The following is a 16,598-nucleotide window of genomic DNA, read 5'->3' on the forward strand; positions in this document are numbered from 1 at the left end:
GGGTGGAAAACGACGTAAATCACACGTCGTTCGCATCGGGTTTTTTTCGCGTGACATTTTTATACCACTCTGATAACGTGCAAAAATCATAAAGCGCCCTTTCTCCTTCTTTTCTTTTTTTACGGCGCTTCTCTCGAACACTGGATCGGCACGGCATGCACAGCGCTAAACCTTAAAGTTATTTACAAACGCCTTCCTTAGGACATTAATGGAATGAAAAAGCCGGCGAGGCGTGCCTTAATTCCGTATCATCGCATTAAATGCATTATCGGCTCGCTACCTTCCATGATTTTACACACGTGACCTTAACGCGATCGAGGGTCACCACGGACGAGTACTACCCTCGTACCGTCAACTTTCTGATTAAATTGTAATTTACGTCGCAAAATTGATTCTCTCGTTATGTCGTATACCGCTCTCTATCGAACAAAATCGTTCATAAATATTTGATCCCCTCGTCATTCTCGGGAAGAATATATATATATATATATATATACACACACATAGTATTTATATATATATATATATATATATATATAGTATTATAATACTATGTATATATATAGTATTTATATATATATATATATACATAGTATATATATACACATAGTATTTATATATATATATATATATACACATGTTTTTCTTTTTCTCGCCAGCCTCACCGGTTGCAAATTTTGCGCAACATATCGCAACGTAAATAACTCGCGGAGCTTACCTGCGAACCGTAGGCAATGCCACGCGGCTGTAACGCGAATATAAGTAACGAGGAATCAATAACATTCTCTGGAAGATTAATTTTTCGTTGGTTCGTTCGACGATCTCGCTCGCGCTCGCTCGTTGGCTCGCTCGATCGACGATTTCTCTTGATCGGCCTCTCCGTCGGCTTTCTCCCGACGCCCGTTCGCAGATCGAAGGGCTCCCCCGCCTGCGCGCCCTTTTTACCGCCGATTGGATCACCGCTTTTCGACTTCTGACTCCTGGTTCGACGCTTCCGTCACCGGCGGCAAGGGATTTTCCACTGACATTTGTCTGCCAATCACGCGAATTACATTTAATACACGACGATTAATGCACCCAACCAGCTTGTCGCGCGAAAGAGTTCTCTCTTCTTCTCTCTCTTTCTTCGTCTACGTTTCTGAATTTTACATAACTCTACAACAATTTTTTTTCACCGTAATGCTTAACTAATATTATATTTATATCATTTGGCCTTTCTTTGTTATTATTATTTCTCTACGAAGTTATTTTGTACTCGGAACTTGTTTCTTACTTATCATCAACGTAAATTTACTTTTTTTTTCTGTCTAGTTAATCTTAATTGTAAAGCTTGCATTACATTCAAATCTTATTTACCCTATTTCTTCTTTCTTATTTTTGTACCTTTAACTATTGCAATTTTTCTTTATATCTTTATATCCTTAACTCGCAAATTAATTTGTACACGATTACTTTCTTCGTTCTTAGAAGACATGCCTTAGGATGACAATATAGGCTTTTCTATTTTTCTCTCTCTTATTTATTCATTTTCTTTCTCTCTCTCTCTCTCTCTCTCTCTCTCTCTCTCCCTCGCTATAACTTGCATATCGTTACGAGGGAACGATTAAGAAGCGAAAAGAGAAAGGGATAGAGCAGGGTGACGGTGTCGAGGGGATTCGTTTGTAAGGCTGCTTGCAGGCGCCGATTAAGATGATTTATACTGCCATTATCATTTATATTGCCGTGAATGGCCGCGAAACGCGATTTATTTTCCCAACGTGTAATGTAAGGGTAAATTACACATTATTCTTGTCTACGATATAACCATTTAACGGGACCAGGATGACACGTAGTTCCCGAAATGGCGATTTACGAGACGCGTCCGCGGATCGAAGAAACGTTCGATAACTGATTAAAGGGTGAATCAAATTCGCGAATCTATACCGGGAGAAAAAAGTGTTACCGTTCAAATAATATTTATTTGATTCAAGTAGTAAAATAGTTATTCCAATATTTCTCAGCAAATATTTATTAGAAATAGAAATATAATCGACTATGCACAATATGATATTTTCTTCGTACAAGTAGGTATTTACTTATATGTGTTAAAACAATTGCAATAAGTATAAAATTTATAATATTGAAAATATCGGAATTTATTTTTGGAAAATTTTTACTGAAGAGAAAAATCGAAATTTAAAACCTCTAGATTTCTTTATTGGAAAAGAAATTACGTGATTCTAATAAATACTCTAAAATTTTGAACCATTTTACACTTGCATATAGTAATTCACTTACCAATTAATGTATTACTGTGTTCAAATAAATATTTATTACTACAAACTATTAAAATATGCTTAAGTTGATAAAAATATTTGAGTAGCTGAAAAACAGATGATTAAATTTATTTGATTCTAGTATTTTTTCTGTGTACGAAGTGGAGCGTTGACACGTTCTATCACGCGAAGCTAAATAAACGCGACATATTTATATACCCACTGTAAGGTCTGTTCAAACGAGCCCGAAGGATAAATCCAGAGAAAGGACGAGCAACGGTTTCGTCAGCGTTCGCCTCGAAATCGTTTCGAACGGGACAAGCGGAATCCTGTTAAATCGAGTTTTGTTGCGCGCGCATACGGGAATTTTATTGAAATGGGATATCTAAAAAATATCCGGGACACCAGAGAGAAAAAGAGAGAGAGAGAGAGAGAGAGAGAGAAAAGAGTAGAAGAAAAGGAGAAGAGGAGGAAGCGTAGGTGCGAGAGAAAGAGTGAAACGAGGCCAAGTTTATTTACCTGCCGCTTGTGTGCAAATCATAGGAGTCCGGCGCGGACATGCTCCTGCCAGCCCGATGGAATTGCTCCGCTTTTGCGTCGCGCTTCTGCGAGGATGAGCCGCTTGGTCCCGCTTCCACGTCGTTGCCCACCGTCCGCCCACTCCGCTTCGGCAGGAACGGATTCTGCGGAGGAGTGACGATTCTCCTGCTTTTATCGCGCTCTCATTCACCGTGCACACTCCGTTGCTCCTCCGCGCAGGAGCCCTATATTATCCTCCCCTCTTTCCCTCTCCTCCGAAGGAAGTTTGCCGAGTCGATCGCGGTCATGTCGCGGGGATGAGGATGCAAATCCGTATCGAGCGGTCGGTCCCTCGCGCGCGAAATCGCGAACGCGCACGGCTCATCGAAGGGATGATGTCGGGGATCGTCCTGGGGGACGCGAGCGCAAACGTTCGGGAGAGTTTCCGTAGTTGGCAATGTCGCATCCACGCGTTATTATTCGCCGTGACAGGACGGTCTGTTTGTTTGCAAAAAATTGCCCTGTCGTTTCGCGAGATCGAGGTCGTATAACTTGGGAAAGGTCGACGGGACTCGACTGCGCGGGGACTTCGGTGCACTCCGGAGTAACGTCGTTTAACAAAACACTCCCGCTGGTACCGTTCAACATTATTGAGCGTCGTTCTGACATCTAGATAAATGGAATCGCATTTAAAATGCACGTGCATATATATATCGGTGTGTCTAGCGTGATGATACACGTCCGCTTGCTTCGCATCCACTTTGCGGTATTTGCCGGCTAACCGCGCTCGGGTTAATTACTCTGACATTGTCGTAGAGAGTGAGCGAGAAACGCGTGAAATGTCACTGTTCATTCTTCGCGTAAGATCGATGGCGTGTAGGTGGTACCTGCGTGTCTGTAATCAATATCGCACCTCTGCGAGAAAAGCGACCAAAAATATTCCAAACAACATGCGATAGATCGGCCCAGAAACGTGAATGTTAATGAGTAATTTTAAGCAAGCTCCCTCGGAAGAGTAAATGAATGAGATATAGGGAATTTTCGGCAAGTAAAAATTACGCTCGCTTTGACTTTATCCTCCCGAGAGAATTTGATTCAAATTATGCACCAACATTTGCGATTCTAGTCTTTCATCAATGATTCGGCTTTCATCTCGATTTATCGTATATAAGATCGGATTGAATATATTAAGAATCATATGTAACATTAGTGAAAAAAATTGAATTTTCGAATTACGTAGCAATTTTATAAGAAATGTCTTATTTTCTTAGCAGGGCGAAAAGTCGCAGTATTACATGAAATAGTTTCAGCTGCGATTTCCGATTAAATTATTAAAATAGATATCAAGATAATTCAGAGTTGTAAAATTTACTTCTGCTTCTTTCGTAAGAAATTTACATTTTATAGGAAGAAGAGAAGAAGAATTGTATAAAAAATAGCCTCAACTGAGATTTTCATCCGAATTCTTAAGCGCGCAATCGCGAGGTTTTCAGAATTGTAAAATTTTTTCTCATCTCTCCTGCATAGAATAAAAGATTTCTTTGGATTTAATAAAATTTTTTTAATTGAAACGAATTTTTTGGAATAGAGTAAACAAACGAATATTTGATCCAACAAACAGAATTGTTTAGTTTCTCAAACAATAAATATTCCTCTCTATATCAAATAACATATTTCTTTTATATTTTCATCCAACATAATAATAGTTGTCACAGGCAATAAATTATTTGAAAGAAATAACACTATGTTAGAAAAATACTAAAGAACATTTTTTTGTTTCAATCGAACAACATGTAATATATAACAAAATATTTTTTTACTGGAAACGGAATATTATTTCTCTTCTCTAATAATAATAGTGTTTCTTCTAACAAACATGGTTTATTCTAATTTATTCTAGTGAAACAACATTTTCATTCAAACGAAATGATATTTGATATTGAATTATATTGTTCATATTAAACATGCTCAAGTCAAACAAACATGTATATTAAATGCAAAGAATCCTTTCCTCTGTATGTAAGATTGACATTTTCTCGAGTAGCCTCATTTTCTTGCGAGGGTACGTTGATAACACTACGCGCACGCCGTCGGGACTGTCACAGTAACGTAGCGTTCGCGTCGTTTACGTCGAAGTCGCAGGTTACACGGACATGTATGTAGAAGTGCATCGTTGCGGAAACGATCACGTTTATGCGATCTAACTTTCCCGCGTCGCAATGGCAATACGTATCTGCATATTTTTCGCTTCCGGACGAATATGCGAATCGTTTCGTTTCACGAAGAGGCCAACAGCAACTACGATATTCAAACGAATCGACCCACGTGGCTTACTCCGAATCCTCGAGGGAAGCTATGCCCGATGCCGACTCGTTATCGTGAAAGCGACGCGATGCTCTTGCTGCCCGGTGATGCTCGCGCTTGCATCCTCCAACGGAGAAAAGAAGAAAAACGAATTCCGCGTCTTAGCGAAAATATGCTCGGAATTTTGCTTCGCGGGCGTCTTATACGTTCCATTCAGAAATATTATATATTAACGGATTACAAGGACGGACAATGTGGCGTAGTTGTCACATTTCTGAGCTTTCGCTTTTCCTTGAATATTTTATCCGCGAAACGCAGGGAGATTTTACTTGACTTCAATGTTTCACATCGAATCGCATAATATTTTCGAATTATCTCCCTCGTTTCATCTAGAATGAGCTTCCGAATAAACCAGAGTCGAAATTTTGATGCTACTTCGACGCTGTTATGTATAGCTTGCGTCTATTTAAACTGGATCTACATATATAGGTAAAATAAACTTTAAGCCATATAGGATAGATATTGACCAATCACAGTCGAATGTGAGAAGAATAATCGATTGTGATTGATCAATTTCTTACGACTCGAGGCTTACACCATCGTAGGCCGGGCTTTAGACACCTTATAGACTAATAAAAACCCACCTTGACGATACTGACATTTATTAACTTCTTGAAACTTTAATTCTATAGATTTAATTTTAATGCTACTTTGATTAAAGTATTTTGGCTGTAAAACAGCAGAAGCAGAAATCAGTAAGATATTACCAGGGTTCAATAAAAGTAAACTATATTATTAGAATTGAAATTGAACTTATTTTGCTATTTTTATTTATACCGTGTTGTAGATTTAAAAATTTAATTAAAATTTCGATTCGGGAAACATGAGCCTCACTTCCACACCCATACCCGCGCGCGCATGTGCCTTTCGCTCACCTGAAAACTGTGTTGCTTCAGCATAGTTTTGATGAGGATCAGAGTGTCGAGTTTCGGCACCCTCGTGACGACCCGCTCGACCTCCTCGTCGGTGACGGTGACTGGAACGCGGCAATTGTCAGCCTCGCTCGGCAGTGATTCGGCTCCTCGATTGGTCAGCCACGCGTGCTCCTTAATCTGCGGCAAGGTGATCCGGTCAGCCGGCTCCTTCACCAGCATTCGTGTGATCAGGTCACGGAGATCGTCCGACACGGCCGGCTTCTCCGGGAATTTCAGGTTCTGCGAGCGGGCCGCCGCGTAGACACTGCCGATGCTGCCGGAGCCGTTCCAGGGCAGACTTCCGGTCACCAGCGAGTACAGCGTCACCCCCATCGACCACACGTCGCACGGCTGCAATTTCAGACAGATTCCCCCTCGTCGCGATCAGATTGTCAAACATGTGTGCCGATACCGTGAATACTTCACCAAACTGCGTTCCTAAATCTTAGTCTTCATTTCCTTACGCTTCGACTGTTCAGTAACGCGCGAGCGAAATTTTTATATTACCAAAGGAGTGACAAAGAGCGCGAGCGTGGTATGATAGGCAGCGCACCAGTCTACTATGCTAGAGGTCCCGGGTTCACTCCCCGGTAGAACCAAATAAAGAAAAAGAATTTTTCTTACGCTCGTAGCTCCTCTTGGTGGCCTGGCAAACCGCCAAGAGTAATCTCATGCCAAAGAAACACTTCTCTCTCCAACTGCCGTTCGGAATCGGCGTAAAACTGGTAGGTCCCGTATGCATGTGTACAATCTGTGTGCGCACCACCACATGCATATGCAAGAGGGGGAGAAGTGCCCTATGCTCCGAATAGGAGTTAAAGGAAAAAAGAAAAAAAAGGAGTGACAAACTCCATTTATCGTCACGTTTGGATAAACGAAATTTGTATTTGTAATGCGGTGGCTATATGAGTTATAACAAGAGTTTCGACGAGAGAGAGAGGGAAAGAAAGACGGAGATATCGCGAACATACACTGGAGAAAAGCTTTTGTTAATTTAATAAAATATCAGTATCAGCAACAAATGGTTTGCAGATATAGGACAACAAATTACCCCGTAGTGTGAGCAAATAATTTGTACTTCTAATTTATTGCTCTAACAAACACTTCTGTATTGGCGATAATTTGTTAAAATAACAAATGATGATAAATGATTAGCAATAGTTATTTTTCGATCTATTTCCCTGACAGAATCATGAAATAACAAAACATGAAGTAACTTTTCCATCTGTTTCCTTAACAGATCTTCAAATAACAAAAAAGCTTTTGTTCCGGTATTTAACTAAGGTTTTTTTTTTCAGCGTACATCCGGTGACATAGTCGTCGTTTATAACAATATGATGCGCAAATTCGTGGTGCGTATGTGCAAATGCGTGGGTCGATCTCGCAATCATGCGAAAAGGTCACTTTGTACGTGATACGTCGGACTATTATTCAGCACATCGCTATGCGTTGTGCGCTACGCCTTTCCCGGCGATTTTTGGAACAACAGAGTAACATATTTTACTACGACGTAAAAAACCAAATATATACGCATATTTATAAAAACGCAACTGATACAAAAAATACGTATAAAACTCGTCGTTTGCCTTTTGCCATCGGAGACGAAATTTACTTCGCGATAAGTTTCGTACACGGTCGTGAAAATATAATTTTTATTACGAATCACTTTAACACGTTCCTTTAAATGAAATTAATTCGTCCGGTCTGCACGGCGGATGGGCTGGGCGCGACTCGTCGGACTTCTTGCTCGTAAAGATGTTTAATAGAAAATAAATAGAAGGCAAATTGGAAGGTAATTAAAAATCGTGTTTAAAAGCTCGATGGAAATGTAATATTTGCCATTTGCGAGCGCGTGTGGAATAAATTGAAGATTGAAATACCCGGAAATTGACGAGCGCATCGTGAAAAACGAGAGATATTGTACCCCCGTCGTAATACAAAAAAATCAAATTACTAAAAAAACATATAGAAATATTCTTTGCGGGAAAACGTTAGTGGAGGTACTGAAATCCAAAACATCTGTAAATGCGAAGCCGGCGGAGGCGAAAAGCAAACACATCTAACTGTTGTGAAAAGTTATTTCCGCTGAACAAATCAAATTGATGGACAAAGGGTGAAAGCACATTCGCGCGAAGGAAAGACGTGAAATATTCGCGTAGCGCAAAACACCGGTACAGTGGGAAAAGAAAAAAAAAAAGAGGGAACTCGGAGAGAAAAGGATATCTCGCGCACGAGCGTTAAATTTATTAGAACGCGACCGTTCCGGCGGATAAAGGACAAAGGTAAACGTATATCAATCGAATTAATTGACGTCGGGACAGGTGAAACGAAAGTTAAAAGTAATAATTCATATTAAAACGTTATTCAAATACAATATCCATTTTATTCAGCACACTTCGTCAAATGAAAGCATTCATTGATTATCGTTATATTACTGCCCGGGGCAGTACCGGTGCGCGACTGCAACCCCGTTTTCGAGAATTCCCTTTAATGAATAAATTAGAAATGTATCGATCGCGCGTTTACGAAGTAGGTATTCGATTTAATTCACGCTCGCGCACCTCGACCGAAGTGAACATTTCGAGTCGTCACGAGCAACTCGGGCAGCGAATGCTCGTTTGTATATCATGAGTACAACACGCCGCAAGACTTTATCTTTCCTCTTTCTCCATCCATCTCGTCTTACCATGGAATCCCGAGAACCTCGGGCGATTTTCTCGCTCGCGCTTTCGCCTTTCGCCAGAATCGCGATCGATTCGATATACCAATGTACAATGGAATGGAAGATCGGAAAAAGCGGTCATAATTTGTAGTTTAATTATATTGAAAAAAAGGATTTGGTAGTAAATACTAAAATCTGATGAATATTTGCCGACCAAATATTTGATTACTGCAATCGAATAATTTCATTTCGTATGCCGTATGTACAGTACTGTGTGTAGTTTCGTATATTGTATATTTAGCACACGGAACTAAATTATTTGGTTGCGGTAATCAAATATTTGGTCAGAAAATATTCACCAAATTTTAGTACTTATTACTAGATTCTTTTTTCAATGTAGATTGTTACCTAAAACTATATTTAGTAATTTTTCGAATCTATAATCGCGATTTCGAGGTCAGATGTATAAAATTTAAAAGAATGGATTCAATATAATGGACCAAAATATACAAAAGTAATCGTACATTAATATTGACTTGTTTGTGTAGGTTTTTGGGGTTACTGAACACAAATCCAAGGTCAGAATTACAAAATTAAAAATGACGGAATCAACATAGCAGACTAAAATGCAAAAAATAGTCTTTTGATATTGCAATAGTGATATTTTAACATTGCTTTGTATTTATTTAAAATTACCACTATTGTATTAATCTGTAAATTTTCTGTGAAGCGTATGAATTGGGCAAAAATGGGCACAATTTTCTTAAAATGCTTGTAAATGCGCATCAAATAGTGTCTTACTTTCAGCGGTATCTGCGATTATTGCCGATTATTAAGTTTCGACAGAGCTTTCATACACGAAAAAAAAGTTTGGTTGTATTAACCAGAAAAGGAACAATCAGATGCATTTTGGTTGAAGGAAACAGAATTTCTGATTATAAGAACCACATTTATATCACATATGTATCATAAGGATTAGAAATTCTGTTTCCTTCAACCACAATGCATCTAATTGTTCCTTTTTCGATTAATGCAATGATTTTTTCCGTGTAGTTTTAAAACTACAGAATATTCCAAGATAATAAAAGTGCTATTTGATTATCGTTTAGTGCCAAAGTTCTAGTGCAGTTTCCTAAAGTAGTTTATATGTCTTAAAATAACAAAAAAAATTAACAGATATTTCATTCTTAAATACATAACAAAAGTAACAATTTTCTTTTGAAATAGAATTAATTGTATAAAAACTATATTTGAAAAATTCAAATGGTTGCTACATGGACAATGATTACACTACTATCATGAAACTCTGGAGGAAGCCGTAAGAAGAGCCGCATATTACGAGAGAATGTTCTTCCATGTTATTTTCCGAATCGAATTTTGAATCTATTTTTTAAGCTCGCCACCCTCCAGGACATTGTGCTGCGATCGCAGTTGTGAAGTCGCAATTTCGTTCGTCGCGCGATATTTCGCCGTTCGCGCCTTTTCACCGTCCGCGCCTTCCTCTCGGTAGCCTGGCCGTTTATTTCGCCGCAGGTCGTGGCGGCTGGACTGGGTGTAATCGAGCGTGCAGATTCGCGGTCGTGAGCTGCTTATTATAGATATCGCCTTTCCTCGGACGACGCGGCGGAAATTCAAGCGATCGGCCGTGGTGTGTCGATAAGGTCACGCGATTGCGGTCTCGGCCGTAATCTCGGAAATATATGGGGGCGGAATGATAGTTCCGCGCTAAATTATATGTCTCCACGTCTCCCTTCCCGCTCTTCTTTCTCTCTCTTTCTCTCTCTCTCTCTCTCTCTCTCTCTCTCTCATTCTTTCTCTTTCTCTCTCGCACTTTTGAGCGACCCGAGGCATAATAACGCGGCCGGTCAGCGTTAGCTTATCTAAAGCTGCCGCATCATTAATCGGACGAGGTCCGTGTCGCTTTTCCCGCAACCAAGAAAATCTCAGAGCGCGACGTTTCTTTTATTCTTTTCATCCACGACGGTGCGTTTCGGTTCGACGTCGCGCGTAGAGTTGCTTTGACGCGCGAGAACGCGCGCTCTCGTACGAATGAATTACAGGCCCCTGTAATTGGAAGCCGAAGGAGGCACGAGGGATTTAATTAGAAAGCGGAGATATACGAAAAGCAGCCGAGGGGATTGAAAAAAGAGAAAGAAAAAATATTGCGCAGGGCGAAAACGACCGGGAGAGGCTACCGAATCGTGACGTTGATTGCATGTCGACGCGAGTATTCCGCGCGAACGGAGGTTGACGGTTTAGGCATAGTCTATGACGATAGACGGGTAATCCAACTATAATTTACTCCGGTAGCCAAAGGTGTGGCGTGTCAAAAAAGACGCGGCGAAAAATAACGGCTCGGTCACTTTTGCGCGCGCATCTCTCTGCCTCCCCGAGCTGGATTGCTATTTTATACTAGAGTACCTATAATAAGAGTATAGACACCGTATACCTGATTTTTGACTGGCTTCGCTATATTTGGGTCAGCTTTTGGTTGGGATATATCAAAGGATGCTTCCCAGCAAGATACAAAAGCCGACATAGTGTATCATAGTTATATCATCCGTAATTTTTTTCTTTACCGAATGCAAAATAAGTATGTGATGACAACAAATTGTGATATAATTAAACATTTCGCGTATTAATTGTACTAATTGCATACATTTTAATTGCACGAGCAACGAGTTAGATAATATTCTAATATATACGCAGTGCAAGTTTTTCATTGAATTCTCATCAAACTTATTTCACTTTACAACTTTCTTTAAAGTGGAATACTTTTTTATTCAGGCTCTGATTCATTGTCAATCTTCTGGAATTTCACTTTTAAATGCAATGCAGATCAATTTGTAATTTTTTTCATAATTTGTTCATTATTTTGAGTTACGGGCATAACAATACATCCGTGATCAGTGAAGAAGGCAGCTGGAGAATCTTTCCCGCTATAATCCCAAACGCGAGCGTGAGGGAAACAGATGGAGAAAGAGAGAGAGAGAGAGAGAGAGAGAGAGCCCGTCGAGGGTCTTTCTCGCGACGCATGTAGGTCAATTCGCACGTGTCGGCTCTGCGGTTCGAGAGGTCACTACTTGCGGGTGGAAATGACGTGTAATAGTGGCCGATTTATCGACTTTTAATTCCACCGGAGCGAGATCGGCCGTGTACTCAGTCGTGTCGTCATTGTTGTTTGGACCTGCCGCGACGCGATCCCCGTCGTACTTAGCGCGTATCGCGAGCGTATCGCTCCATTCCGCGACAATAAGCGCGACAGGAGAAATTTGGTTGCTGTCGGGGAGATAACGAGGAAGGAATAATAGCCGGACACCGGCTACAGCGAAGAGGAGATCCATTAGTCCCCAGGCCGCGTTGAAAAAAAAAAGGAAAAAAAGAACGAAAATTGGAACCCATCGGAAGAGAAATCTTTTTTCCCATGTATTTTCCCGTTTCATCGTATTTTAACGTGATCGTGGGTTATTGCGCGATAAATTTCAAATTATTGCGCCGCACAGTGTCGCGCTCACTTCCAAGTGGTTTACGAGAGCGACAATTTATAGACCCGGTAATCCGTACAAATCCTAGCCGCGCGTGTGTGGACTGCACACGCATTTACGTTAGCATTACATATTTACGTCTCTAGGAATACACGAGTCTATTAATGCTCGATCGCTGCCCCGTTGGACGTTAAGTATCGATCGCCGCGTATGCGCGGCGGTAGATTAGATTGCGGGAATAATTATATCGCGAGTGTACTTACCGGTCCCGAGTATTGAGCGCTGGGAATAGTCGTTTCGGGCGGCGCGAATGCCGGGGTGCCGGCGCCCCCCGACAATAATTCACCGGGCGCCCTTAATTCCGCGCTGACGCCCAGATCAGCGATTTTAATGCGGCCGTCGTTGTCCACCAGCAGATTGCTCGGCTTTATGTCGCGATGCACTATCCTCTGGTAATGCACTGCGCAAACAACGCACACACAGTAGTACCGTTTGAACTACGCTATTTTACATTCGGAGATTCATCTCCGCGAGAAACGTGAAATCTTCCGCGGATTAAATTCCGATTGCAAATCAAAAGAAATTTCAATCGCGATTCTGGATCCTAAATCGGTTGTTTTTAGTTATTCAGACGCGGCTCCATGGCTCGATAAATAGATTCTGCCTGATGTAAAGGAAAGTAGAAAAGAAAATTCAATCGCAATTCGAGGTTCTAAATCGATCGTTATTTCGACGCGGATATATGATTTGTTGAATAATTTTCGCCGGACGTGAAAGAAGAAATAGAATAGAAAGTTTAATCGCGATTTTAGGTTCTAAGACGGTTGTTATTTATTTAAGCGCGACTCCGTGGCTTGTTGAATAATCCTTGCCGGGCGTAAAAATGAAAGCAGAAAGGAAAATTTAATCACGATTCTAGACTCTAAGATGGTTGTTATTTATTTAGGCGCGGCTCCATGATTTGTTGAATAGTCCTTGCCGGACATAGAAAAGGAAATAGAAAAGAAAATGTAATCGCGATTCTAGATTCTAAATCGGTCGTTATTTATTTAGAAGCAGTTCCATGGTTAATTGAATAATTCTTGCCGGACATAGAAAAGAAAATAAAAGAGAAAATATAATCGCCATCCTAGATTCTATATTGGTTGTTATTTCGACGCGGCTCTATGGTTTGTTAAATGGTTCTTGCCGGCGTTATACGAAATATATTAACGTGGTCCGTGATCCGTGATCCGTAATAGGCGCCAAATATATTACGCAAATCCGTCTGCCAAGGGTGTTAGCATACTGTTATTAGCGCGTAAGTGATAAATACGACGAGCTGTGCGCGGGAAACGCGATTCGCACGTATCAATCGCGATCTATGATTCAATTAAGATATACTCGGAACTTTCATTTCTCTTTCAACCGCCGAAAGTTATTTGCTAGCGGTGAACGAGCTTCGAAGGGAAATATGAGATATCCCGGCAACCTCGATAATTAATATTGAGTTTACGAGAACGCGGCTAAAGCGATAACACAATTGCTGCAAAAAAGCCGATCTCAAAACGATGACGTGACTTTACAGTTAACGAACCCCAACACGACGAAGATCGAAGGCCTTCGGATGTGTTTTCTAACGTTTTCATTTTTCAAAACGAAAAATTTTATAAGTAAAAAACCTATGAGAACCTTCAAAATAAATCCCGACTATCCTTAGAAATATATGCAATTTTCCTAAACACCCATCTAGTTACTGCCTAGTAATGAATTTTTATTAGTTGTAACAATACTGCGTAGAAAATGGACAAGAACTTAGTAGAATTTTATTCAGATGTATTTTTAGGACAAGGCTACCTAATTCATGAGTGGTATATTTGCTTATTAATCAATTTAAATAATTCTTTCGTCAATTTATTGATATGTTTTCGCTCAGTAAATGAGCTCAGATTTTGCGCATCTTTTGTGTGTAATAATTGCAGGAAAAGCCTTACACCTTGATTGGGATTCCGAAGTAGTTTTACTCCTCAGTTACTAAATAGAAATTATTAAACCGTCCAGTAACTACTCAAAAACTGCATGAAATTTCTACCAGGGATATACTATAAACTATACACACCGAGAGAAAAACATGGTTAATTTCGCTAAAGTTATAGTCATTTCTAGCGCCTACCGTGTTTTCCTTTGTTACTTTTTTTCCAACATAAAATAATAGTAGCAATATACATAAAAGATTGTTATCGCGTTAACACTGTAGCAACATTTCTCACGAAAGTGGTTTTTCCAAGAGCAAAATGCGGTCAATTTCGTCAAAATTGTAGCTATTTTAGGGCGCCTGCCGTATTATTTCTCGTTGCTTTTTTCTTTTTATAATAAAAAAGTAACAGTAGTGATATGCATGGAAGATTGTTATCGCTAATATTGTAACGGCACGTAACACCAAAGTGGCATTCCCAACTGTAATTTCACCTCACTGTGCAATTACGGTCGCAGATATCAAACACTTCCTCGACGCGTGAATGTGGAGCGCATGAATAATGACTTACGGTATTCCACGCCCATGACGACGTCGCGGAAGTTTCGCCTGGCCGTTTTCTCGTCCAAAGGCTCGTCGGTGGGTATCTGCAGGATCTCGCCGCGTTGCAGCTCGAAGACCAAATAGAGGTGGTCCTCCTCCTGGTCGTCGAGCACCTCGACCAGCTTCACGACGTTCGGGTGATCGACCTTCTTCAGCAGGGCGATCTCCTTGTAGACCCTCGCCAGGGGATCGGTCTTCTTGCCGGGCACTATCCTGCCGAAAATGCCGGCCTTCTTCATCAGCCTCTTCTTACTCAAGATCTTCATGGCGTAATGGGCGCCGTCCTCCTCGTTGTAGACCAGCTTCACGAGGCCGTAGGTGCCCTGGGGTGCAAACGCGAAGTGACGGCGTGAGCGAACACGGCAGAGCGTAATCGACGCCCCGCGGTTCGATCGCGGACGACGCGGACTGAATTTTTCAGAAGCTCCCACACTCTATGCGGAATCACCGATTGCTTATGGCTCGATTTAACCTTTAACTCTTTCGAGGCTCCCGGCGTGCGTACGCGTCGCTCGATATTTTTCACGCGACTCGCTCCGATAACTGAATCTTTGATAACTGGTGTTCTATTAATTCAACGAGAACCAATGGGATATCGATTTTATGTCTACGATAATTGATGTACGATAATTCTTATTGTTGTTACTGTTGTCAAACGACGTGTATAATTTCCAATTCGACGATTGACTCGCAAGCGAGGAATCAACTCGTGCACGGGAAAAAAACTTGATTCCTGCAACTGAATAGGGTATCAAATGCAAACTCGGTGAAAACAAGTGATATCTTTGCTACTGCGACTGAGAACATTCGTGTGAACATTTAGCCGCGTTAAAACTCGGCTGAAACAGCCGGGACAAATTAACTGAGCAGAAACTTCCTACAAGAATCTCTCTGTTTTTGCGTTGAGAGTAAAAAGTGATTGGATCGACAAAATTGGCGGTCACCGTCGTTAAAAAAATACTATTTCCACACTAAATAGATTACGCGTTGGCACGACAATACTTTGCGATGATACAGTTGCTGATCAATCGTAATCGTCGAATCAAGCGATAAACTCACTATCAACAATCGTACGATTTATTCGATGGACCAGACGTCGTGTTTGTAAAAACAATGTTTATTTAAGCAACATTTCATTAATTGTACCACTTTTTTTCTCAGTGTTCGGCCGAGTTTCCGTCCGGTCCCCAGGCAACGGAAAATTCAGTTATACCAACAGAATTGTTTTTTCCGTGCGCAAATACCTTCAGGCTGTAATCATGCTCTTTAATCCGATATTGCAAAAATAATTCCGGTTCACAGCGACGTGCGCTATCGAGATCGCTTGGAACAAGGTTTCTTTATGTTAATAGGCCAGCATATTCCGCGGTTTTTTATTTTTCTATTATCGCGTTATAAACACACACACACACACACACATACATACACGCCTCGAGATAGATATCATGCGCCATAAAGAAATCGAGGCTCCGAAAAATCGTCCGCGAATAATGATATGCGGAACACGGTCTTGACGTTGATACGGAAAAACATTGTTAAGCGCGTTCTCCCCTGAGGCGAGGGCGATCTCTGTGCAGAGACAGACCGTGCTTTATCGGGACGATATCGTGACTCTCTTACCCGCACCCTTACTCATGCCCTACCGTGGTTGAGCTGCGCCATTATCAAGATCTGCTTTGTATCGCCGGTAGCGGCCAGGTCGAAGGTCACCGGCGATGCTATCGGCAGAGCGGGGGCATAATTTTATAGTTCATAGTGTGATCACCTTCGAGCACGTCCGGTCGGAGAGGACGTTTATTTTGCGATAAGTACTACCGACGAGGGAGATTTTTTAGGGAGATC

The 16,598-nt window shown here is 41.0% G+C and overlaps 1 protein-coding gene across 12 annotated transcripts in view; it reads right to left on the reverse strand.

The window, feature by feature from the left end:
- Positions 1-612: 612 nt before the first annotated feature.
- The window catches only part of LOC106751939 (calcium/calmodulin-dependent protein kinase kinase 1), a 94,075-nt gene continuing 78,089 nt past the window's right edge, over positions 613-16,598 (reverse strand). For 9 of the 12 annotated variants that reach the window (XM_014633234.1, XM_014633235.1, XM_014633238.1 and 6 more), the window contains 5 exons: positions 14,725-15,079; positions 12,463-12,659; positions 6,014-6,403; positions 2,775-2,938; positions 613-1,032 (listed from right to left, as the gene is read on the reverse strand). In XM_014633234.1, the coding sequence (XP_014488720.1) occupies positions 957-1,032; positions 2,775-2,938; positions 6,014-6,403; positions 12,463-12,659; positions 14,725-15,079 (1,182 nt within the window). In that variant the 3' untranslated portion in view covers positions 613-956. The other 3 variants (XM_014633233.1, XM_014633240.1, XM_014633239.1) reach the window with 3 other exon arrangements.

This window comes from Dinoponera quadriceps, unplaced genomic scaffold (genome assembly GCF_001313825.1).
Source record: "Dinoponera quadriceps isolate SergipeBrazil2010 unplaced genomic scaffold, ASM131382v1 scaffold426, whole genome shotgun sequence".
NCBI classification, from domain to species: domain Eukaryota; kingdom Metazoa; phylum Arthropoda; class Insecta; order Hymenoptera; family Formicidae; genus Dinoponera; species Dinoponera quadriceps.